A 25266-nucleotide genomic window follows, 5' to 3' on the forward strand; every position below is an offset into this window, starting at 1 on the left:
TGGACTATCACCTGCTGGGGCAGAAGCTGTCAGAGGAATATTCTGAGCACCTGAGGTGCCACAAACTGGGCACACCAACACGGCTGGCTGGCAGTGCTGGCGGAAAGGAGGACGTGGTACAAGGAGGACAAGTACAGGGAGTGAAACATTGCAGCCTTCCATGTTCTCCCCAAGGCACAAGAAGCCATTCTTCTGAAATATTTTGAAGAGCTGTGGGGCTAAAAGCAGACAGAGAGAGACCAACCCCACAGTGCCACTGTTTTATGAGGGTGCCTTAGAAAAGCCATGGTGCCAACCCAGCACCGATGAGACCGCAGGAGGCCACACAGAGCAGTACTCAAAAAACTAAAGCAGCGTCTTTATTTTATACATAACAATCAGTATAAAAAGTTTATTACATAAGAGCTGTTCTGTTTACAATATATTATATTGCTTCAAGCTGATGCAGAAACTTCATACATTATAGCTCTACTTTGTTTACAATATATTACGTCAGTTAAATGGTACCACTGCAGTTTCTTTTTAATACACAAAACTGTAAAGCCAAAAATAACATTGAATTGAGTTATTCAGTTTTTAAATTAGGCAACTTATTTATTTATGTATTTGTTTTTCTTAGGGAAAAGTCTAAATACACAATTTGTAAAGATTTGCAAAATGCACCTTTCTTTTGTCTTAGACAAATTGCATCATTGAAATAATTCAGGGTTAGCATCTACAGAGTTTTGTGCTTGAATATTGTTACCTAATTTTTGGATAATATTTGCTATATAACCAAAAAAGGGGAAGTTTAGCTGTAACTGAAGTGTAGTACAAAACACCATCCAAAGCACTGAGAGAAGAAGCCTATAGAATCATGCTACAGAAGTATTTATAAAACTTAAAAGGAGTAGTAAGTGTCAGCTCAGTGGTTTATAATGAAGCTAATAAAATTCCAGCCGGCAATCTTAACTGTAATGAACAGCATTGTAACATTCAATCCATGAGAGGTTAATGAAGGCTGTGAACTTTGTGTAACACGAACCATTTCAGATGTTGGAGCTCACCAGATGTAATTGGATTCGGGTGGGACATGCTTCTCCTCGGCCCTTTTTGGCGAAGGCGTGTGCTGCCTGTGCTTGCTGCCTGCTGGCCTCAGGGCGCTCAGACCGCTGGCTCCGTACCCTGGAAAATTATCCAGTTCAAGAAAAAAGCATCCACAGAAGTGGGCTCACAATCCACAGCTAATATTTCAAATGGAAACTGTCTAACCCATTTGAACAAAGGATTTTTATTTGCCTTACAAAAGTGCTCACGCGTCCGTTACCCCTCAGGACGAACGCAGTCCTGCCGGACAGACGGATGCTTGGCCTGGCCAGGGAGCCCAGGGACCTCAGCACAGCCAGGCTGTCACTCAGCCTGGGGCTCACATCTGTAACCCCCACACCAGGTGGGTTACACTCATGATGATCTGCCAGCTCTAGAATGGGGCGTAAGCAACCTCCTGGGGAGAATCTGCACAGCTACCTGAGCTGGGCTTTGGTTTACGGCTGAATGCAAAGAAAAAGAACACCAGTGACCATAAACACCTGGGGGGGAGGGAAGCCATCTGAAACAGGCTTGCTAGAGCTGCTTTGTTGTGGGAAATGAAAGTGAACAATAAAAATGGAATCCAAAGTATTATGTTGTAATTGTTTATAGGTTCATTTACTCATCTCATTACTTAAAGCTCATGGAAATGACTTGGAAAAACTGAGTTCTCGGTTCAATTTTTTAACCATATATTTTTTAAGAAAACAGCTTTACCAAAGAGCCATTCATTTGATGGAATATGAAGCAAGTCTCTCAAGTTAACTAGAAATCTCCTCTCAAGACCCAGTGATGTTTGGTTTCAGTTGAAAAGAGGGAACTGCAGTGCATGCACATTAATGGGGGTGGATTTTGCCCAAATGTCCATTTCACAGTTTCTTGCTAAATACAAAGAGAGTTTTGCAGTACTAAACGCAGCAGGACTGTACCCAAACTCCAAATAATGGAGGATGCAAAAACTTGGAGTTTACAATCATGTGAGACTATTGACTTCTTATCACAAGGCTGGCGTGAGCTTTTTTTTGTTGTACAGGTAATTACTTCTTTGGTGATGGTCACCTAAAGTAGGTATTTGATTTCATTTGCTATCTGAGTCCTTTATAGGAAGAATATGACAGGAAGAAAAAGTTCATACCAAACTTAAGAACTGTACTTTGTAGTGGTTCATTTCCTTATATCTTTTTTCTAACCATAACTTATGTTAAGGGTATTTCTCCTTCAGCGAGTAGCATGAATACTTAAATCTGCTAGGTAACAACAGAAAAGAGGACTCCCAATTTTCACAGCAAACCTAATTTTCACAGCAAAATCCATTTTAGTTGGATAATACTCAGTTTTAATGAAAATACTGTATTTATTCTAATACATTTTGATGTGACAAAAATCATATGCATCAACAGGTTTTAATAAAAGTGAGCATTCAGTTGATGCTGCAACGTAAGGTTCACATTCCTTGTGGCTGATTGGTTTTGTAGCTGCAAAATTTTTCTACTTTTTTATTATTGACATATAGAACGCACACAACATGTGAATTGGTAGCCAACAGTGATACACATTAGTATCTTTTGAGAGTATATAAACACATACTGAAGATCTGCTGTTACAGTATTGTTGCACATGAAACATAAAATTAAATCTGAAGTTCTTACTGGATATATCCTATTGTATTTAAAGTAATTATACAGTACCATTTTAAGCCCAGTGAAATGATCAGTTGCTACAATAGATGGTAAATGGACCAAAAAGGAAAAAAGACATTTATTTCAAGAACTTTGTTTTGGGGCAATATATTTTGTATGCAGAACGTGGATGGGAAGAGGAAAATTAAAATGTGAAGTTGCTCAGAACAGATCTTGCATAATTCTTCAAGTTTTCCCCAAAATTTCTAAAGGACATTACATTTTTTCTAAGTTTCAATCAGTTTTAAAACCTGACAGAGTTTTATTTTTAAAAATACCTACCCAGCATTTCAAAGCTAGCTGACATTACTGAGGAGTATTGAAAGAATTGGATCCCTTCCATACTATGGTTGGGAGACAGGCAAGGCCCTCCCCTGATTGATACCAGATTCTGGAATTTCTAATACAAACATGGTCATGATAAAACACTTTCAAATTATTATGAATTGTTTTTAAGTAGGTAAAATTATGGAGAATTGAAAGCCTTTGTTTTATTGCTTGGATTAAAGATTAGAGAAAAAGGAGTGTGGTACCATTAATGATGCTGGAAAGGCTCTTGAGGCAGTCATTTCTGTAAAGCACTGGGCGTGTAACACCTCAGATACGACTCTCAGGGTTTGTTTCTCACTTACTTTTATTGCAGTGTCTCCCGTGCCAGCCTTCTTTGCACTGGCATTTGTTGGGCTCCACACAGGTGCCGTACAGGCCACAGCTGGGTTCACAGACAGCTGTAAAAAGTGAACACATACACCTGGTCTCTTAACATTTCATCCAGAGACAGTCACACATCTGCTCTCCCTGATGTTTGGCATGATGAGCCGTCCTGGCACAGGCTGTGGCTCTCAAAGTAAATCTATGCCTTTGCAGCCTGAGCGCAGTCAGAGCCCTGAAACAGTCCACACCCATCTCTTTACCTGCAAGGTCTGGCTCAGCCCCTGGCAAGAGAATCAGGTTGTACAGCAGAGCTGAGCATCCATCAGAACCAGCCAGAGAAGGAGAGTAGTCCCCAGCACCCCACTCACAAGTGTCCTCATTGTATTTTAACATGGCAAAGCATTGACATTTTATTAAGCATTTCTCTAGTACTAAACTGCTACTGCTGAGCTGACACACTGCTGGTTTATAGAACTCAAGAGTACAGAAGAGACTGTGAGGACACTTCTGTAAAATAAAAGTTTCTGGTTTCATCATTTCCTTAAGTCTGGTGTATGATGTGTGTCCAGAAAGTAAAATAACTTGAATCCCTTTGACAACAAACAATTAGCAGTGATGCTATGTGAAAAAGGTCCTGCACAGGGAGCTCAATGTTCCCCCAAGGACTGATGGAGCGGCTTTGGTACTCACGCTTTGAGCACAGGTCTCCCTGGTAGCCTTTGGAGCACTTGCATTTATTCTTACCGGTACATTTGCCTCCGTTTCGACAGGGTTGATGGCATTTACCTAGAGATTGAAAATGTAGAAACAATGATCTTAGTCCCCTGTGCCTACTGGAGACAGGTGTTGGACAAGCTGGCCTTGGAACTGAAAAACTCATCAGGTGTTAGTGTGCACTATGGATCCATCAGGAAAGACTCTGCTGCAAGTCTGTGCTTCCAACTTATAGGTGTTCTTGCCTTTTGACAATATGACAATAATTTGGCATGGCCAAAGCCTGTGTGACCTTGCAGCTTTTGCCCAGGTTTGTGCCACTCTGCCTCTGCATCCCCCTCATGACTGGTCAGTGCTGACTCCTGCTCTCCTCACCCTTTACAGGGAGGGCAGCCCTGCCCAGACCATGTGCTTCCAAAGAGCAGGATCCAAACCTGAGGGGCCCTGGCAGAAAAAAATCTAGTGCCATCTGAGAGCAGTAATAAACTCAGGAAATGACAGGTATGGCTGCTACTTGCAGACAGTGAATAGATTGGCTGGGCCCTTCAGCTCGTAGCACAGGCTGGGAACACCATGGTGCTGTGAATGGTGCAGTGAGGACTGTTCCACATGGCAGCTCAGAAACCGAGGGCACATTAAAAACACACGCCCTTCTTTCCTGTTTGCAAAGAGCAGAGCAACTTTGCTAACAGTAATCGCAACTGGCAGACATTTTTCCAGGCTCTTGGTCTGGAAATGACTTTCCTTCACAAGCAGCCTTTGCCAAAGGCATAGGCTGGGTCAGGTGTTGTTGTAGGAAGTCTTGTTTGGCCCTGGGACTGAGGAGGCCCCCCTGGCGCAGAACCACGCTCAGTTTCTGTCTTTCATGCTGGGCTTGACACACCAGGGGCCTTCCTCAAATTTAACGTCCAATGTCCCACCATCAGACTGCCTATACCTCGTTAGAATTTGTCTGCATTTCTCAACTAATTAAATCTTCACTCCTCTCTAGGAAGGGAAGCACAGTGCCCATGCACTCAGTCACTCCCAGGCGGAGGGATGCTCACTGTCACTTCCTGGGCACTCTTGAGCCACCAGGAGCTGCAGCCTCACTTTCCTGCCACCTTGGTGCCCATATATACCAGTGCAGCTTTTCTCATTGGGGTCCAAAACCATTTTTTATCTTTTCTAATGCAATTAGATTTCCTAGATTCTTCAGAAAGGAGAAAACAAAGGCACCCTTCCTAGATTTAACACTAATATTTTCCTGTATCTGTGAGCAAATAAAAACTGGACTCTGGGGCAGCAAACTGATTCCTTTCCTTTTCTTTTCCCCTTCCCTTTTTCCCTCTTGCTTTCCCTTTCACTTTCTTTTTATTTTTTAAAGAAATGTATTAACTGAGACCTGCACATCATAATTTAAGCATCAACACTAGCTTGCTGTGCTGAAAACCTCATTTCATGATCACAGATGGTCCTCTTGGGAGTTCAACATCACACACAGCACCTGCTTAGCCCTCAACCCCTGCAGACCTTTGTGATATACAGGAATATTGTCAATATAAAGGAAACACTCACTCCTATTCTACATAATTATTTTAATAACCCTGAAAGAAGTTTCATAGGCAGCTGATGGAACACACTGTGCTGAGGAGAGTTTCTGTAAAAGCACAATTCCTCTGCAGGAGCCTTTGGGGAGGGAAATTTTAGGCATTCTAATTTACAAACATTTGCATCCCAAGTAATTAACAATTGGGAAGAGCAATGCTAAAGAAATCAATGAACTTTCCTAGTTCTTTAAGTAAATCTGAAGGATATGGGTCAAGAGACATGACACCAACTTCCATCAAGTTACAACAGGCAAGCATTTGGCTCAGCACAGCTCAATTAACTTTGGACTAAGATATTGTCACAGAATGTGGGAAAGAGTAATAACTCTCTCTGTTATTGACTAAGAAATGGAAAAAGCAACAAAACAGCTGGTGACAAGTAGGAGAGGAATCCAAAGCAAAATAAAACTCTGGATTCAAAGTGAAACACTAATTAGAAAAAAACCTGGAAGACTTTGAATGCTCGTTAGTTTTGTAGTTCAGTACACTTCCCAGGAGTCTTACAGAGGGATTCAATTATTACACAAGCACTGAAAACCTATACCCAATTCTAAAAAAAACCCAACCAAACAAAATCTTGCCATTTTCAGAAGATGGCTTTCTGCCTGTTGAAAGGTTTTTCTCCCTCATTATTTTAAGAATCCCATGATTGAATGTAGCTGGCCCTGGATCTAAGAAAATGGACTGAGTTGTGTTTCTGCTCTGGTGTTCCTAAGCCATGTCTAGATTTCTTGCAATCTTCCACTGCTGTGCTGGGGCAGTGCCCAGGGGTGATGACAGCTGTCAATCACAGTCTGACAATTGCAGTCTTGGCTTCACAAGAGCCAGAGTATGTGAACAGCTTTCCTTGCGCTCATTGACATTGTCCCAGTTTAGGTCTCAGCATATCACAATCTGAATTTGTTCTTTTTTCTTTTGTACAGAAGCTAGTTTACTGTATTTTAATTAATTTAATTTGAGTTTCACAGGTCAGCCTTTTCAGGAAGTCAAAACAGTTGCACTTATCCCAAGCAGCAGACAAATATGAGCTTGAGCTCCTCAGACAGATCAATTAAATGGACTGCCCTTAATTATACATGCTGCAATAAGAGTTCTAAGAATTCTCCTCAAAAAAACCGCCACCAAACATAAAACACATGCTTCTCTCTGAATCAAACTTTAATTTTCATCTGAGAAATGTCAACAATGTTGACTTTTTGGGGACTGGAGAAAGAAATGGGGCTCTGCCAAATAGTCAAATTTAAACTTGACGTAAGCAAAGGTAAATCCACTGAAAACCCATGCTGTTCTTGTGGTATATGATCTGAATTTATATCAATGGGCAATCTTTATTTACTTAAAAACAAAAAGGCGTTGCTGCTTCTTTTTCCCTGAATTTTTAATGCTGTAAAAAGGAGTTGCAAAATGCCTTGTAATGCACAGAGACATGGTGAAACACTTACATACACCTATTGTTAATCTACACATAAAGACTGAGCAAAATGTAAGTCTTGCTGTGTCTGTGTACATTCTTTGCATAGTAATTCACTTGCTGTTGTATATTGGCTGATAGCTAGTTAAGTGTTTATTTCCATGTGTTTTCAAAGTGATAAAAATTTCCTAATTGTGAGGAGGGCTTGTTTCTACCGATGTATATTAAAAAAATCAGCATTTACATATCCTAGGCGAAATACTGCTCTCCATGCTCCTGTGAAGGTGCTGGGGAATATTGGTGGGATTATTTACAGCAGGGAAAGCTTTCCTGCACAGTGCCCTGTTAGAAGTTGTAAGTCCAGGAAGAATGAGGTCTGGCTGTACATCCCCAAGTTACCTTGTGAATGTAACTTTACATGCTACATGAAAGCCCTCAGTTCTTACAGTTCAGTTCTCCTGTTGCCCCAAATCTTTTCATTCCCAAATTACAGTAGCCCTTGCAGAGGTGACAGCTCAAACTTAATCTGCTGTGCCCATGTGTGATTTGCCACAATGTTTGGAAATGCACCCCACAGGCTTGGCATGGCAGCACATCTGTCTGCCACAGGGCATTGCTTGCATACTTATGGCTGGAGGATTATTACCAAGCCTGGTTACTAGTGAAAACAGAACAGGGCAGGGGGTGAGATGGTCCAGCAATGAATCAAACTTCAGAGCAGGAAACTCATTTGGAGGCATGTGGCATCTGACTCTGAGGGTCCCAAACTGCTGTGTGAGACCCTTGCTCTGCGCCAGCAGAGGCAGCTCATGTTACCATTCAGGCACTGACAGTAGAAGAAGCTGTAAATGAAAGCAAGCACACAGAGATGCTACTCACTAATTTCACATTGGTCTCCCTCGTAGCCTGAAGGACAAATGCATTTTCCCAGATAGAAACACGTCCCTCCATTGAAACAGGTTGTTGTGCAGTTTGCTGAAACAAATAAAAGAGGAATGATCTAAGGCATTAATATGAACCAGAACCAATTTGGACTTAATATTCTCTGCTGTTCATCATAAATAAACATTGAGTAGGTTGTAAAAGCAGAATTAACCTCTTTTCATCTGGTTTACAAAGACTGAAATGCAGTTATTCCTACATAATGCTTTACACGGGCACACACACAAAGCAATATAGAATGAGAGAAGTGAACAATACAGCAGTGAGCTCTCTGAGGACAGACTGTGCTACATCTTTATCAACCCTCACACATGAAGCTCACTGAAGGATTAAGGCACTATTGCTGTTGAAACTGCCAGTGTCTGATGAAAGGAGCACAGCCTAGGACTGGAAGCTACTTCTACTTCAGGACACTTCACTACAGCTCTTAGGTAATATTTTGACTGAAAAGAAACCTCTGTGAGTTTTTCTGTGTGGTGACATAGATGCAAATGCTTCGACTTTCAGCTGCCAAATAACTTACATTGTGTTAGATGTGACTTTTCACCAAACAGCTGGGATTCACATTAATCCTTCAAGACATCAGGAGCATTTAATTAAAGTGCACATTTGAAGCATTTTCTAAATGTGGTGAAAGTCTGTTCAAAGACTAGACAGAAGACATGAGGGCATTGACACTTACAGTTTGTGTAAAGTAATAGGAAGGTTCCCACTATTTTGCTGAAAAGGCCTCTAGGACCTTTTGCATTCAGTCTTTACTTCATATAGACCTGCAATGACAAATGGAGCTCGACATTCTGCCATGAGCAGCTCAGTTACATTTCTGCAGGAAATTACTTGGTTCTTTCTACATGGTAGCTTAGACTGTTCCCAATTACTCTTCTGAACAACTGGTTCAGTTTTTACCCTTCATGAGTCCCAATGCAGCAACAAAAAAAATGAATAGCTTGCATATTTTTTCATGTGTCCTGATGCGGCACATTAATGTACCAAATAATTAGTAAAATTAATTTTACTACAGGAAACTAGAGCTCAAATAGGGGCGGTTTTTTTTCGTAATTTTTTTTCTCACCCCAGAAATAGAAGCGATTTTTGTGGTTTACATCCACAGTTTTCAGTGGATCAACTGAAGTGATTATCCCAACACCCCTTCACAGAGCTGGGGTGTATGGATACCTGCAATTTCCTATATTCTTCTAGCAGCTGCCAGGCTGTGCTGCAGCATCTATTTTAAGAACCACAATATTTTAAAGACTTATCTGACTTTCCAAAATGCAGTCCTAGAGGGAAGCTGCAGAGGTGAGTGAAGAGAGGCTGTGGCGGGCAGAGCCCGGGCTGTGGTGGGCGTTTACCTTTGTCGCAATTGATGCCGTAGAACCCCGGGGGGCAGATGCAGAGGCCAGGGGTGATGCAGAGCCCGCCGTTCATGCAGCGAGGAACACACAGTGCTGAGGAGTGGGAAAAGCACAAAAGCATTGCTGGTGGCAATGTCCAAATGTCAGTACCCTCCTGGTATTTAAATACATGGCACATTGACTCCTTAAGCTACTTTTCCTTCTGCTTATTGTTCTAAGTCATCTTTGCAAAGTGCCTCTGGTAAGGGGTTAAATCTATTATATCTTTGGTTTGTATCTGGCAACTTCTGTATAGTGCTACTAAAAATTGTAGGCTAATTGAAGTTCAAATCTGACTCCATACGTACGCAGAAATTGCCTCTTGTACAGTTTAATACCAGACAGGGGAGAGCAAAGCACCTACACACTCTGGATATTTAAAATCCCCCAGACAAGTGCTCTCTACAACTGTATTCTGCTTCCTCAGCTGTACAGGCAGGACCATCTCAGAGGGGCCAGTAATTCAGTGGGGTTCCCAGCCAGGCTTTACAATGAACCTTCCCTACTCCTGCATACCTGAGCATAAGCATGGCTACCTAATTTTGGCTAGGACAGGCTGCTGCACAGCCAAATGGTCCTGCATGCTCCCAGTGAATCTCCTCTGGAGCCCCTGTGCTCTTCCAAGACCTCTCTGCCTTGTGACTAACACAAAAGGCTCTTCAGGGAGGCGTGTTAGGGGGCAATGCTTCACTTTGTGGTTACCCACAATTGGTACAAGCAGTGAGGTTGGGTCCATGCTGGTGAGTTAAACAGCACCCAGGCCCGGGGCCAAATGGCCTGTGAAATCATCATGTGAAATTGTTGGTGGCTCAGCTTTGTCCCAGCTGACCAGCAAATCCTCCTGGCCGCGGTCCTGGGATGAGTAGTGACCACGAGCTCCTCCCAGGAGTGAGTTTGTAATGGGTTTCTTGGGAGGTAAGAGTTTATTAAACATATGAATGTAAGCTGTGCCAGTTGCTCTCCAGGCCAGAGATCAGTCCTTGATCCTTTGTATTTAATATTTTTGATGTAGGCAGAGTATCTGGGAGTGAATGATTGTATTGGAGTAGGATGCCCATGGGGATGGGCGTCTCCGGTCGCCCTAGGGAGGGACTGCCGCTGGGAAAAGGAAGGGAGGGATAGGAAGAAGATCTAGTTTCTTTGCCAAGTCACACCAATTTCCTGGTTCTTCCCTCCTGGAAATGTTGTTTTGGGCAATTATCCACTCATGGAAGAGAAAGAGAATCTTCCCTTCATCTTCCCAGTTTTGTTTTCAGCCTGCTTACAAATCTGATCTTATCTGCAAATAAACAAATGCTGAGCAACTAAAGCCCTGTGCTTTGTTTCACAGCTAGTCCTCATTAGCAGAAGAATTTTATTTAATCTTCTCGCCAGATGGATTCCCTGAGATTAGGGATCACTTAACTATTGCATCAGTTTTTGTTAAAAGTAATTCGTGATAGAGAAAATATTTTTCATGTAAGAAATTTGTATTTCCACTAGACCATAGATGATAATAACAATTCTCTTACATATTTGAACTCAAAATATACAAAATCTTCAGAATAGGCCATTCTTAATTTAGGAGAGCCTACAGTGCAGGAGATACAGTTTTCCTGAGATTGTGGTAGAGAGTTGACATTTTTTATTAAATTACCTTTCTCACAATGAGGCCCGTAAAATCCATCAGGACATTCACAGACGTGTCTTTCGTTGCAAACCCCTCCATTTCTGCATCCTCCTGGACATTCCGCTTCATAAAATAGAATAACAATCTTAATAAAATGTTATATACTTCAGCTGCCAGCCAGATCTCAGCAGGATTAATATACTTCTGTGACACAAGAGTTACAATATTTGCTGGCAGGCAAACACTGAAGAAATGGAAATTCAGCTAAGATTTCTTCAACATAAATTGGTTTCTCTATTTGTAGTCTACAAATAGATGTTCCACCACATGTTCACATGGCTGATGCACTTTTTGGTGGACTCTGCATTTTTATTTCTCTGCTGCTCTATAAGTGCATGAGCAATGTGGATGCTCTGCTCAATCCAGTACTTTATTTTCTGTGTGGAAATGAGCAGGCAGCTTGGCGCAGAACTCGCATGGCTGGTTAGACCTACCCTTAGTGTGCAGGACCAGTTTCGATTTCTGCAGCCTGAAGTAGGCTTCACTGCAACTTGCATTGCATTAATTACCACATCTGTTACTACTGAGGTGACAATGATGAAATCTGTGTTCACATGAAAGAGTGAGCATCAAGGCTACGTGGAAGAAGGCCAGGAAGGAAGATGAAAGCACTCCTGCACAACAGCTCTGCATCGTGGTCAGCTCTCATTCGTATCTCCATTATTGATCAAATACGTAAAAGTGTTTGGCAACACTGGCAGGATTATACAAGGATGAGAGATACTTCTGGGTGCTACCACTATCCTCAAAACACCAGAGTCCATCAAAACAGAAGGCAAACTAAATCAAGCCCTACAGAACACCATCAAAAAGGGCTGCTGGGTAGAAAAACAATTACTCAAAAATGCCTTCCCAGATCCCTCACAGAGAATAAGGCAGGCAGCAGAGACTGCCTATTCACATTAGAAAAACTCAGCATCAGTAGGGATTGGTGGTAGGCACAACCTCCTCATCCTGATGCTCTGTTGTGTGACATTCCAAGTGAGAAGGTTCAAAACCTCTGAGGTAAAATGATATGCCTTAAAAGTAAAGCCGTTTGCAGCCATAGTAATTGTAGTAAAGGACTTTTGGTCCTACTGTGCTCTAACACTGTATTCTAGGAGTTTTTCTGGAAATGCTTCTCTCTTTGTACTCAAATGCAGAGCTGCTATTCATTACAAAAAAAATGCATGCTTAAATACATACCATTTCAAGCAGAAAAATAGGAAAACATATATATTTTCTTCGTGACCACCTGTTAGCCATGGTGGTCAAATCCTCTCTTATCCACAAAATTTCTCCCTTGCTCCCCTCACTTCCTCTGCTGGGGCCTTTTTGTATGGCCAAGAATAACTGGAAACAATGACTAGGGCCCTGACAGGAGCTCTTCACCATTATGATATCTTTCAGAGGAGGGAAACTCACACATACTCTAACACCAACCACTAAAGACTTTCTTATCCTTCTCAGCATCTGTCCTAAAACACTGCTGTTTCCACCTTACTAGACACAGGGCAGGAATGGAAGTTATTCCAGTATGGGCTGGAAGAGATGATGTGAGAAAGCTCCTCCTCTGCATGTCTCTAAAGTTTGGGAAATCTTTCTTGTGTCTCTCAGTTGGCTCCATGAACAAAGAACTGGGACAATAATCAACCCCAGGTTTCCTGAGAGGTCATATGATGCAATACTGCTAATTGGATATTACAGCTCATATAAAAATGGTAACAACAAATAATAACATAGAAATTATAACTTGGATGACTGCTATGACTAAACTGAGTTTGGAGCCCTTCCTCTTTAAGCCACTCTTTCCCAAAATACAGACCTGTAACTCTGCTCTCCCTATTAGAATACCCCAATGCTATTTCCAAAGTTCATTAAGTTCAGTATCTTTGAGCTGAACTGAAAATAAAAAAGAGGAAAAGTTTTATGCTGTGTTTATGCCAGGCACACCGCTTCATACATGAGATGTGATTGTTTTTGTGTATTTAAAGCCTCCATTTTTCTTCCTGTTTCTCTGCCCACTTCTTCTCCCCTTCCTCCACTTTCCCTGGGCTAATTGGCAGCAGCAAGGCTTCAAAGGGGACAAGCAGCTTTGCTATTTGGGCATAGTGATGTTTCAAAGAATAAACAGCTCTTGCTCCCACTGCTCACTCTTTGAAACCACACTACAGCCAATTATCTCAGAGAAAAAAGTGCAGAGAAGAAAATGTGGGACTGTGAACGAAGATTTAATAGGGGAAGAAAAAAACTCTTGTTCTTTGTACATCAGCCCTGCCATGGGTTAATTTGATACAATTGCACATGATATGGGATAATTATCTTATCTTGGACACTGATTTTTTAATTTCCATAGCCTCATTTCCATAGCCTTAAAGTGATAATTATAGTTTGTGGTGTATCAAATTAATTCAGAAAGTCTTATTACATAGTGCATATGGTTCATAGATCAGTTGATTGAACAAGTGCTCTCCTTTCCAAGCAATCACTGCAAAAACTTCATGGCTTTTCTCCTACCAGCGTGTCCTCTGTGCGCTTACTGCTTGATAACTGGAAGTACTGAACACCAACTTCCATAATTTTACCTGTATCAAAAGCCAAGAGGCTGCACCTGGGCTACAGAGAAGATAAAGCCAAGTTTTGCAGAGGTTTTCTGAGTCAAGATTTTTGTATTCAGTTTGGCTGCGCAATTTGAGATTTTGGGAACTAACAACACCAAGCTGGAACTGAGGCACTGACAGCATTAATTGATACCAGTGTCCCCACTAAAGTTCCCAAAAGGTCAGTTCTCCAGATGTGCCATTTCTGGAAACATTGAGCTCAGCCTGCTTCACAGAACTAGCTCTCCTCCAAGCACCTTGACTTGTTTGCTAATAGGGGCTTTTCATATGATACATCTCTATCAATGTCCCTAATTAACATCCTACTGATGTCAATGTGATGAGCAGTGAGCAGCAGGAGGAAGAAATGTCTCCAACCCAGTCTGCTAAGGGTGTTCTGTCAGAAAAGGCTCAGTGAACATGTAGTATATGATCAGCAAATGCACACAGAACCAGAAAGCCTGGAATTCACCATGACTGGTTCACATTGTGTGACTGCTTTACTTCCATCCTCTCTAGCTCTTATCCTAAATGAAACATAAGAGAGCCAGGTGACCTGGTCCAACAGCATTCCAGCGTGTTTTCTTCAGTGTTACCTTGCTGACAGGTTTTAAAGAAGATGGCGTTCTGAGGGGTCTGGAGAATAATATTGCCTTCTGAGTTCATTATGATCACGTTCACTTCAAATGCAGCGACCCCATCTTGTTTTCCAAGGCAAGGAAATCCAACCTGAACAACTAAAAGGATAATAATGCCAATAACACTTATATTTACATGCACATACATACATACAAAAGTATACATTGCAATACTAAAAAAAATAAAATTATAGATGTATCTAAGCTTTGGAGGAATGCCATTGATGAAACAATGTGAGACAGATCCCTTTATTCAGAGGTGGTTCTAGGGTTAAAAGTAAAGCAGGACAGGAGAAGAGCTTGTGCTCATTTGCTGAAACAAGCCCAAGAGTCTATAGTGCAGACAGTGATCCTAACACAACCATGCTTTTCTTGCAGATGAGGAAATTACTTGTGTGGAGGTATCTAAGGATATATCAAAGCAAGCTGGAAGCCTACTTTTTATTTTCTGAGTTGGACTTCTCACTTCTGAGTCTAAATTTTCCATGCTGTCATATGACTTCTGTAAAAACATATATTTAGGGGAAAAGTTACTTTAGGTAAGTTTTTCTGCTTTGGATATTGTAATTATTACCTAAATAAGATACTGGTCTAACCAAAACTTACTCCATAAAGTGCTGACAAATGGTACCCTTGATAAGTATGAGTGCAGTTTTTAAAAAGAAGGTATAAACACCTCACTCTGACAGAACTAGCTCAGCGTAGTGACATTTGGGCATTGCTTTCCCAGGAAAAGTATTCAAACACTTTTGAAATACAAAGAGTTTAGGCATCTAATTAAGGCCAGTAAATCTGGAGTATTTTACTGATGAAGTAAGCCCAATACCTCAGAACTATGGAATTCTCTGTTGTGATTGTCACAAGTGATCTTAAATAATCTTCAGATGAAATGATTTTAGCTCTTTTCTTCAAAATTGCCTCTTCTTTGCTGCCTGATAAGTCAAATCCAACTAATAGAAATTGTTTATTCTCTTCTTCTGAAGCTGGTCTGAGATTTCCTAATAAAATACAGAGCTAAACCCCCTACATTTAGGTTGTTTTAGGTTGCTGCTTATAAAAATTTTGCAAGCCATAATTCGGCTATTTTTGTTATTTTGTGCCTTGGTAAAATACATAATAATTTATTGCTGAAACACATTCTGTCTCTGGTAAGTCCTACAAACAGAAAGGTGCCTTGCAGTTCTCATTCTAAAGTAATTACATAGTTGAAGGGCTTTTGCACCAACCTTTGCAAAGACCAAAACCATGTAAGCAGGTGGCAAGAAGGAAACACAGTTGATTATTTAAAAAAGACATTTTAAATGCTGCAGTAACCTTCTTATAGCATAAGTGCAGGAATTCAGTGCTTGGATTAGGATGTGTTTTAGTTGAACAAATTCCAGTGGGGAGGAAGATGTGGCAGACTGTTAATGACAGCATCTAGATTTCATTGAGTTGGTAGCAACCCCTGAACTCCCCTGAGATCTGGCTGTGGTTTAAATGCCTAGGGAAAAACCCAGCAATGCATCCCTAGAGTCCAAGGCCACAGATCATAAACCTTTTATTCCAGCACTGCCCACTCTGGAATCTTTGGACTCCTTGTGTGTGTGAACAGCTAGGCACGCAGATATGCATTTAAGGACCCTCCTGTCAGCAAAAACCACCGGGATCCTGGCTGAACTTTGTGGTGGTTCAGAGTTGAAAGAAAGCCCCTAAGCTTTTCCTGAATTGTTGCATTTTTATGCCTGTTTGAATAATGCTAAGCACCCACCAACAGCACCACAGTCAAACCAAAGCAGGAGGGAAGTCCCTTGCATCAAAAACACGGCCATGAGCTCCCGTGGCCTATCACAGTGCTGAGCAGGGCCACAGTAGGGCAAACCTCAGCTCTGGTCCCTCTTCCCTAATTCAGGATGCAGTCCACATTTGTCCACCACTGGCAAGAAACAAGGAGAGGGAATCACAGATATGGACTTCTTTCTGTTAACCATCCTCCCACCACCAGGCCAGAAAACAGCCTCTCCTGCACATCTATATTTCTGTATCCTCTGGAGCACTTGTATCCAGGGCTGCAGAGCAAATGGCTCTAATAGGAACAAGGAAAGTTTAACAAATTTGAAAAGCAACCTGAGGAAACCTAGTGACTTCAGCTGAATTTAATTTTAGGTAGTAATTAGAATGCTCTCCTAGGATGCAGAGGATGCAGGTTTTATACCTTTTGTCTGGGAGGTCATGCCTTTTCCCTCTGCTTAAGGAACTGAGGTTCTCTAAATTGTCTTCAGGAGAAGCAGGCTGAGAGTAACTCCTGGATGTCTGCAAGCCTTTCAAGTTTGCAAGCAATTGTGTTACCCACTAAGCAAATGTGCCAAGGCCAACAACAAAAACCCCCTTTAAAAGTCTCCAGTGGGACTCCTTAGGGGACATCTCTGAATGAACAATCTCAGCAGGAGCAGGCAGGAAAGGTCTGGAGAGGAGTGGGAGCCCATACACAGTCCTGCAGCCCACTGTCACTCTCTACCAGGATGGCAGGCAGAGCAGAGATGTTGTTGCACTCAGAGAAGCCACTGATTTCTGCTGCTGAGCTTGGAGAGGTTTTCAGCACGTTTGGATGCTCAGCACCTACATTTTAATGTCTCAACACCATCAGTGTTGAGGGAGAGAAGGCTGGTGGACTGGGGGCTGCATGAGACACTGTGCCACAGCCTGGTCACACCAGCCTGCACCAGCACTGCACTGCCTGGTTCAGACAGGGACAGCAGGATCAGACAGGGACAGCTCAGGACACTCAGGGGGTCAGCTCTTTCTCAGTCACAGGCCACTCCATTGCTTCTGGGCACAGAGCTATAGCTGTGTTTACCTCTCTGAGTGTGGGGTTCAAGATGTTAATCACTGCCACAAAAATGACTCACTTTGTTTTGGACTTGCTAACCTCACTGGACCTTCATAGGCTTTTCCCTGCAGCCAGAAACGAGCAGCCAGCTGCTTCTCACTGGGCAGGTATCCACACTCCTCCCAGATTTCTTCTTTTGCACAAGCTGAGCAGTCTGAGCTCTTTAAGCTCCCACTGAAAAGCATCTGCAGCCTTCTCAACATCTTACCATGTGTTTAGGTGTAACAATATCATGTTGTGAGCACTGAATCAGCTACCAATTCTGGGACTTGGGAATGGGTTTTCAGAAAAGTCTAAGGAACCTAGGTGATTTAAATCTCACTTAAATCCAAGGAGAATTTGGTACCTCATCTCAGCATATCTTGAATTAGAGAAAGCTAAGAGAAGGACAAGGCTGCATCCAATGAGAAGCAATTGAGTAGGGTGGGACTCTTCAAAGTCCGGCAAAGAGAAAAAAAATCCGGGGATACATAATAGATGTGTACAAAATCATGGATACGATGAGCAGGATAGATTGACTATTGCTTCTACCAGTGCAAGGACCAGAACCCATCAGATGAAGCTGTTGCAGCCAGACTTGAAACAACAGGAGGGGGATCTTCATGCAATGGATGGCAGTGAACTCCTTGCCAAAGTGATTGGAGATAACAGGAGATGATATGGACTCCAGGACAGCCTGGAGAAGTACTAGAAAGTGAGATCTGTAACCCATGTGGGCTTACAAAGTAGAAAAATCACTTAAGACACAGGAAATCGAGCTGAAGGTAGTAAAAGCTGAGAGGGTAAATGGAAGTATCACATGTGCTTGTCCTCCTTTTGCTCTTCTACAGGTCTTATGGCCACCATTGGCCATAAGACAAATACAGGCTACAGAGGCCCTACAGCAACAAAGCTGTTCATATGCCTTATTTGGAGACAAATATCCTCAGAGAAGTTTCAAGAGTCCACTGATTTTTATAAAACCACTGGGTTCAATAACCTCTGAATAAGATATCTGTTAATCCTCATTCTTGTTTCCCATGCTCATGTTTACTATAGTGGTTTCTCTCCTTTTATTTCTCCTAATTGTCTGTAAGGGCAATTAATTTTCTTTGGAGTAAAACACTTTTTAAAAAAACACCGTAATTGTTGATTTGGTACTAAATAGAAGCTTGTGGTTGAATTTCTTATGGCATCTGTATGTATAGAAAAATTCGTTGGAAATGCAGTAGACCCAGGCAAACCAGACTAGATTTGTCAACTCTGTTTTTCCAACATGTATATTATAGCAATAACTACAAAATAGCAAACAATCACTACCTTGGTAGCATGCATTTACTTAGAAGTACTTAGTTAATTTTGGCCAGCTAACAGGGAGCATAAAAACCCACCATCACAGTAGTGGCTCACAATTAACAGTGTACATGCTTCAAATACTGTGTGGGTACTGAGCACTGGAACACCAAACAGGACTTAAATACTGCTTATATATACACCCAGTGCAGTGGTGCCCTGCACATGATCCATGTAAGGGAACAGCATGGACAAGCCCCTCTTAGTCCTGGAACTGAGGTACTAGTGCTGCCAACAGGATAAATCCTTTTGACTTTAATAAGATCTCCCATCACGATGGTTAACAGGCCTCCTGCTGCAGCTGTGAGCTCTCATCTCTGGCCTCCCTGCACTTTTAGTTTTCCTAAATACAGTCAGAAAGGAGTCATTTTGGTCTACCCTTTCTAGACAGTTAAAAATTAAGGGAGAAACTAGGTTATATTAGAGAATGCTGAGTGCAGCAGAGAGTGCTTTCCACATATCTCACCTGCTTTATATGGAGATGGAAATAATGCTTAACAAGAACTTGGCCTCTATGACTTTTAGGTTGCTTTTAAGTATCTTTATTTGACATTCATTGGGCTTGGAACCAATTCAATTTCAGCAGTTGTGGTACAAATATCATACCATCTTTCGCTCAAATCTATTTTCAATACCACTCCTTCGATCTGCACTGAATGGAAAGACCAATCATTCATGCTAAATTCCAGGTGTCATGGCAAAAAGCTGTATTGAAACATTACTTCAGTGCCGATCTACCACAAGCTGAAAATGGAGAATATAATACCCAAACTTTCAGAAATTATCCACTGAAAAAGAGAGAAGGAATAAAGACTCATCAGAGATGAAAACTTGTATATCAGTGCTTCATTTGCAGTCCAATCCTCCTGTTTTATTACTCATTTCTTTCCTACATTTATCCCATAGGTTGTCTAAGGCAATTTAGGAAACATCACTAAGACGCTGCTGTCATCAAGATATACATTTGTGCCTTGCTACTAGAGGCTACCATGTATGAACCTGAAACAGACCACATAAACTGTTATTCATCCACTTTAGAGCGAACTGGATTCAATAATCTTTCATGGAAAGCTCTTTTACTCAAATCAGCTCACTACACACCATGGTATTTCTAGAGCTTTTGCATTGGCTTGGGCTCAGCCTCTGCTGTGGGGCTGTAAATTCCAGTGAAAGATTAAGAATGCACAACTAAGGGATAAATGACAAATTATAATAAACTAGAACTTGTGTCTTTGAGCTGAATGCCTGATGACTCCAAATGAAAGCAGAACATCCACAAACTGCAAATTCTAAGAAACAGAATAATTTGATAACTTTTCCGGTAGTGATCAAAAAATTTGTTTTCTAAAAGTTGTACAACTAAGTGACAGCATTCGTGAATTTTATGCAACAATTTTGCACAAGTTTCTGCTGATTTATCCACACATAAAAGCTTCATGTGTCTTGACTCAGACAAAATATGCTGCTGTACTTAGGCAAGGCAATTACAAACTGTTCAGTGCCAAGCACTGTGGCAAGCATCGCTTTAGGCAATAAATTTCAGAACTACAATTCATAATGAAATACTTAGACTTTACTGGCTGTATTTTACAGAAACAAAACTTATAATATCAACAGTACAAACCTGATGCTTTATGAGGAACTGTTCCAAGCAGGGGGATATTTATAGTTGGATCAGCCATTATGCCTTTATCCAAAGAGTGCAAAGACAGGAATTCATAGTAGTACTCGGCCTACGACAAAATAAATGAAAAATCTATATTTCTTTTAATTATATTCACAGAAGCAAACTATTGAGCACATAAACTATAGCAGAACAACTACACTTTTCATGATGCCATTCACTGGGTTAGTTTCTATAATTTCCCTGAGCGCTTCTTCATCTAAACATAATTTTCAGACAATTTCCTCTTATTTTCATAGATTGTGAGTGACCATACACAGTAATCAGCATGCAGCATATCAGCAAGGAAAATGGCTTGCATAGAGTGGAGAAATGTTATACAAAGAAGATGTTTTATACAACCCACACTGTTCATCTGGCAGACAACAAAAATATCTGAACACTAAGCTCATTCTTAAAGCTGTTTTTTGGGCAGAATCCTCCTGGAACTGACTGGTGAGCCTGGGTGACCTGCCTGTACCACGAGTGCAGTTTAAAGGGCACAGGCACATACAAGTGTGGCATGAGATACCCAGGCTTGCTCTCGGTTGACCTGCACAGCGCATTGCCTCGGGCAAACAGGGCCAGGCAGTGAGTAGCCACGCTGCTGGGACACCACAACAGGACCCATATCTTGTTTACAGCTCTGACACTGCCTTGTTCAACCCTACTCCATTACATTTTTCCAAGGGTGGAGCTGAGAGCTCTCCTACCAAGCTGGCTTCATGTCACTCATTAACTGCAACACCAATTATTTGTTTCGGCGATCCCTAGAAAGTGTCGGCGTGATTTAAAAACTGCTTTCCACTACCTTAATCCTACTCCCAATAAGCACCTGCATTGTGGCACAGATTGCAGGTTCTGGTACTTTTGTCCACAGGAGCCTGGCCTGTCTGTTGGGCCATCTGTCCAAGGTTTCTTCACATTTGATGCCAGGTGCCATCATGTGTCTGCAGCGTGGCTGTACTCACCGCATACACCTGATATGTATGCACTTAGCCGGTCACCAGAGGCTTCCACTACTGTCAGCAGCACAACTGCAGGTGTGCAGAGCCAGCTGAAATGAAACTTTTATGTTCAATTGTGGCTTCTCCTTTGCCATGAAGTGTACAAGGGATTACAGATAATTCTGTCTGCTGGTCTCAGGTAAGTGCTTGAGAGCTTAGCATGGGCATAAGCAAATATGTGTTTTCATCTGCTCAATGACAGTAGATGGTACTGTTCTTGTCTACCTTTTAGATAAAACAGTGCAGCAAAGAGAGATTAAAGCCAAAATTTGGGCTGATAAATGATAGCTTGTCTATGTCTATAAGATGTCTGTCCATGTCCTTAGCCAGAACAAGGTCCTTTTTCTCCTGTAATATCCTGGCTCCCTAGCACAAGAAGGACCGATGACACCAGAAAAGCACTCATGACCTGGGTAGAATGGTTGTTATGAAATTCCTGATCAGCCCTGGCAGCACATTCACTTGGTCTGTAGGGACAGTAAGGAGATCCCATAACAGAGAGGAAATGGCATGAGGGGCTACACTCTACATGGGTAATCTTCAGAGGGTGTTGTGTAGGCACAGAGGACTTGCAAAACAATAGGGCAGGAAACAATGAAAGGTTTTAAGTAGGGGTTAAACACATGGAGTAAATGTGTGAGGGAGACAGGACATGGAGAGAAACAGTAAAACAAGAGATGAAAAATGAAGTCTGGGGTAATGTTCAAAATGCTGCTTTTAATTAAAACCTTTTTTTTTTCCAATACAATATACCATGCCAAAATATGAAAAAAAAGCCATAAAGTCAGATTGTGAACATTTTTGTTTTCAAATAAAACTTTAGTTCAGAAAAATAATTGTATGTCTCCACACATCTATAGAATAGTGCAGTGAGTGAGTCAAGGCTCCACTGTCTGTTTCTCATTGGTTAGCTTTGATGTTTGGTCGTATCTAAACCAGGTCATAATGAGTTATGACCTGGGATATTAAAACATTATGTTCTTACTATTCTAGTAAACAACAACTGGTAACTAGTCCAAATAGCTCCACTCCCCTATTTCCATTCCAGACACACTGTTGTAGAAGGTCAGCTTGTGAGCCAGATTCTCAGTTTGTAGGAAAAAGACTGGAATCTCATTTTCTAGAGCCAATTTTCTAGCGCCTAAGGACAAAGACAAGAAGCAAGTTCCCCGTTGAAAAAGGGACCCATTGCTGCATGAGCCACAACACTCACTGCTGCTGAAGGAAGTAATTCCTCTAAGCAGGGCAGAGGTGTAGCAGCGGTTAGTGCCTGAGGCAGGAGTACGCTCTGATGGCACTTCCAAAAGAAGGGGAGAGACATTGCACAACACAAGCAACAGGCTGCTCAGAGGAAAAGCCACACATTGCACTGCGGAGAGATAACTGCTCTCACCATTTCTCTGCAAAAGTTTGTGCATCTGCTGAGTTGACAGAAACTGAACGTCTTGAAATGATAGTATCTAAGAGCTGAAACACCTCTGGTAGATTCAGCTAGCATAACTTCAAAGTCATGTGCTGCAGAGTATGTTTGCAAATCGTGTGTGCTGGATTCAGTTGGTTAAACTTTGACATTAAAGCTACATACAAAAATCCCAGTCTACAGAGGCTGCACAGAGAAGCAGAGTAGTTTCACTTCTCAAATCTGTGAATCTAAAACATGATTTGACTGCCATAAATCCTATCTATTTGGAGAAAATCTGTCTTGACACTAACCCTACATTGAGTCTCCACTATTGTCCTGCTGTAATAGGAGTTGATTGCCAACTCCAATTGCCAATTAACTTGCATTAATCATCACGACTGAAAAGCAAACAACATGCTTTCAGCAAATATTTACCATGCTCCAAACTACCATGAAATTTAGTGATGATGATTAATTGAAAATATAGGTTTGTGCAATTAAAATATTGTCTAGTAACTACTGTCATTTATGCTGTATGTGGTCATTGTGAGTGACCTGGTAGCAAGAACGAAGTTTGCTTGGATATTGTTGACAGTAAAGGGAAAAAAATCATAATCTGTAATTCCCTTTTCCATTATAAAGGTACTCTCACGCTTTTTTGTGGGGTTTTTTGGTTTGTTTTAATCTTAGATAAACAGTGCTGTCAAAGGTGGTGAAGAAAATGGGGTTTGCATTAAATTGCTGCTCACTGACAATTGCACATTTTGCATAGACAAAGGACTTTTGGCTCGACTTCAGGAAGCACCCAAGGAGAAGTATGCTTTACTTCTGTGGAAAATCTTTGTTTGAGATCCTCAGAAACTGAGGCAAGGACCCCTGCAGACCTTGTGTGGATAGTCTGGGGAGCTGGTGCTTTCAGGCAGCAGGTAGCCCCTAGCAGCTGCCCTTTAACAGTTCCCCATGTGGGAAAAGCAGAGAGGAAATTTCACTTTAGGCAAACAATTCCTTGGTCAGGATTAACTTTTATGGACTTTGAATAGCTGTTTTCTATAAATCAGAGGAATTTAAAAGGTTATAAAAATAATGAAGCCCTCTAACAAGTATTGTAGAGAACATGTGTCGGCAGCTTGGTTTTAAACGATATGCAGTTAAAATTCCTACAGATCTCCCTTCCTTGGTTCAAGATCTACTGCATTGAAGTTCTCTTATCATCCAGATGACATGTTGTTTCTGCCTGTTTTTTCTTTCATGTTTTATCAAAGAATTCACAATAATATGCTTCATGTTTTCTTCATTTTACATGATAGACATAGAATTGTAGTACCTAAAGCAAAGCAGAGCAGCTTGAACTGCTGTATGTTATGGTTCAATAGCCTAATGAAATCTGCACCCTTTCTAATTAAGAAGCAAAAGTATGTTAGCTTTGAAAGTAGATGTAAGAAAATAACTATATTTGCTTCTCATTATTTTAAAGAGATCAGTGCTGAATGTTCTGTTATCAATTAAATGGCAAATATATCCTAATGCCAATTTTCTATATTTAAAGGAAGAAACACATCAAAGAAGTTCCTTTTTATCCCAGATCCATGAATATTTCTGGCTATGCACACACTGGAAGATTCTGCCCTGCATTATCCATAGCAGCTGCTCACAGCTGCATATGCCATAAATAAAGTCACGAAGTGAGACAATGTATGTGTTTGTTAGGTGTTTACAGCATGGACCATTGCTTCCCCGAGATATTAACTGCATTAGGTCAGAGAAGCTGGTCTGTGTTCCAAGATGAAGCATGAAGCAAAGTGAGATGAATTCCAACAAAGATTATCCACAGAATATTGAAGGAGTCTGGCCAGAGCAGGAATATGTACATATATGTGAGCATTTTGGTACTGCAGTGCAGTCTAGACACTGCTGCCATGAACAACATAATGGGGCTTCCTTAGGCAAGCAGATAATAAAGTGTCTGCCTGCAGCCTGCCCATTTTTGTGCTAGGGACAGAACCCATGAATTGGTCCTGTCACAGAATGGGTAAACCATTTTCCCCACCTCAGTGCAACACTCAGAAAATTGCTGTCAGCCTCAGGAGGTAGACCTAAAGTGGGAGGCGTGCTCAGCAACATGAAGCAATACTGAAACTTGCTCTCAGAAAATCAGTTTACATAGAAGACAGGATAATCTGACTGTCTCCCAGTATCAGCTGCCAAGAGTATGGGAATGCACTGAAGCAGCAGGGTTAAAAAACCAGAGATGCACACAAAAGAAGGAATAGAGATATTTGCTGTTTCAAATAAATTTAAAAAAAAAAGGACACAAACTAGAACTCAGAGAAATGGGCAACCTCAAAGAAAAATACATTATGTGACATTTGTAATTAGACAATGCTGTGGTGAAATGCTCACAAATCTGTAGAGCCTTTTCTATGCCTGCTTTCTTCACATTAAGGAAATCATGGCAGATTGAAGAAAATCCACACACAAGAAGGAAGGCTTTTTAACAATAGAGTGCATCCCTGCATGAATCTTTCAACAATAACTACTTGTGGTTTTAATGGTTTTAGAAGAATGGTATAAAACTCTGATTTTGCCAATGGAAGATGACTAACTGGTGCTTAATGTCTCCTGTGGCATTCAGCTGTGGATGGCAGATCAGGTCCTC

The 25266-nt window shown here is 41.4% G+C and overlaps 1 protein-coding gene across 1 annotated transcript in view; it reads right to left on the reverse strand.

The window, feature by feature from the left end:
* Positions 1–544: 544 nt before the first annotated feature.
* WIF1 (WNT inhibitory factor 1) overlaps positions 545–25266 on the reverse strand; it is a gene marked incomplete at its 5' end in the record, with an annotated part of 37060 nt that continues 12338 nt past the window's right edge. The window contains 8 exons of the mRNA XM_084206332.1: positions 545–1164; positions 3380–3475; positions 4092–4187; positions 7995–8090; positions 9410–9505; positions 11088–11183; positions 14296–14436; positions 20163–20271. Of these exons, the coding sequence (XP_084062458.1) occupies positions 1043–1164; positions 3380–3475; positions 4092–4187; positions 7995–8090; positions 9410–9505; positions 11088–11183; positions 14296–14436; positions 20163–20271 (852 nt within the window). The 3' untranslated portion in view covers positions 545–1042. The remainder of the gene's footprint in view (positions 1165–3379; positions 3476–4091; positions 4188–7994; positions 8091–9409; positions 9506–11087; positions 11184–14295; positions 14437–20162; positions 20272–25266) is intronic.

Source organism: Fringilla coelebs (genome assembly GCF_963513975.1).
Source record: "Fringilla coelebs genome assembly, chromosome: 5".
NCBI lineage: Eukaryota > Metazoa > Chordata > Aves > Passeriformes > Fringillidae > Fringilla > Fringilla coelebs.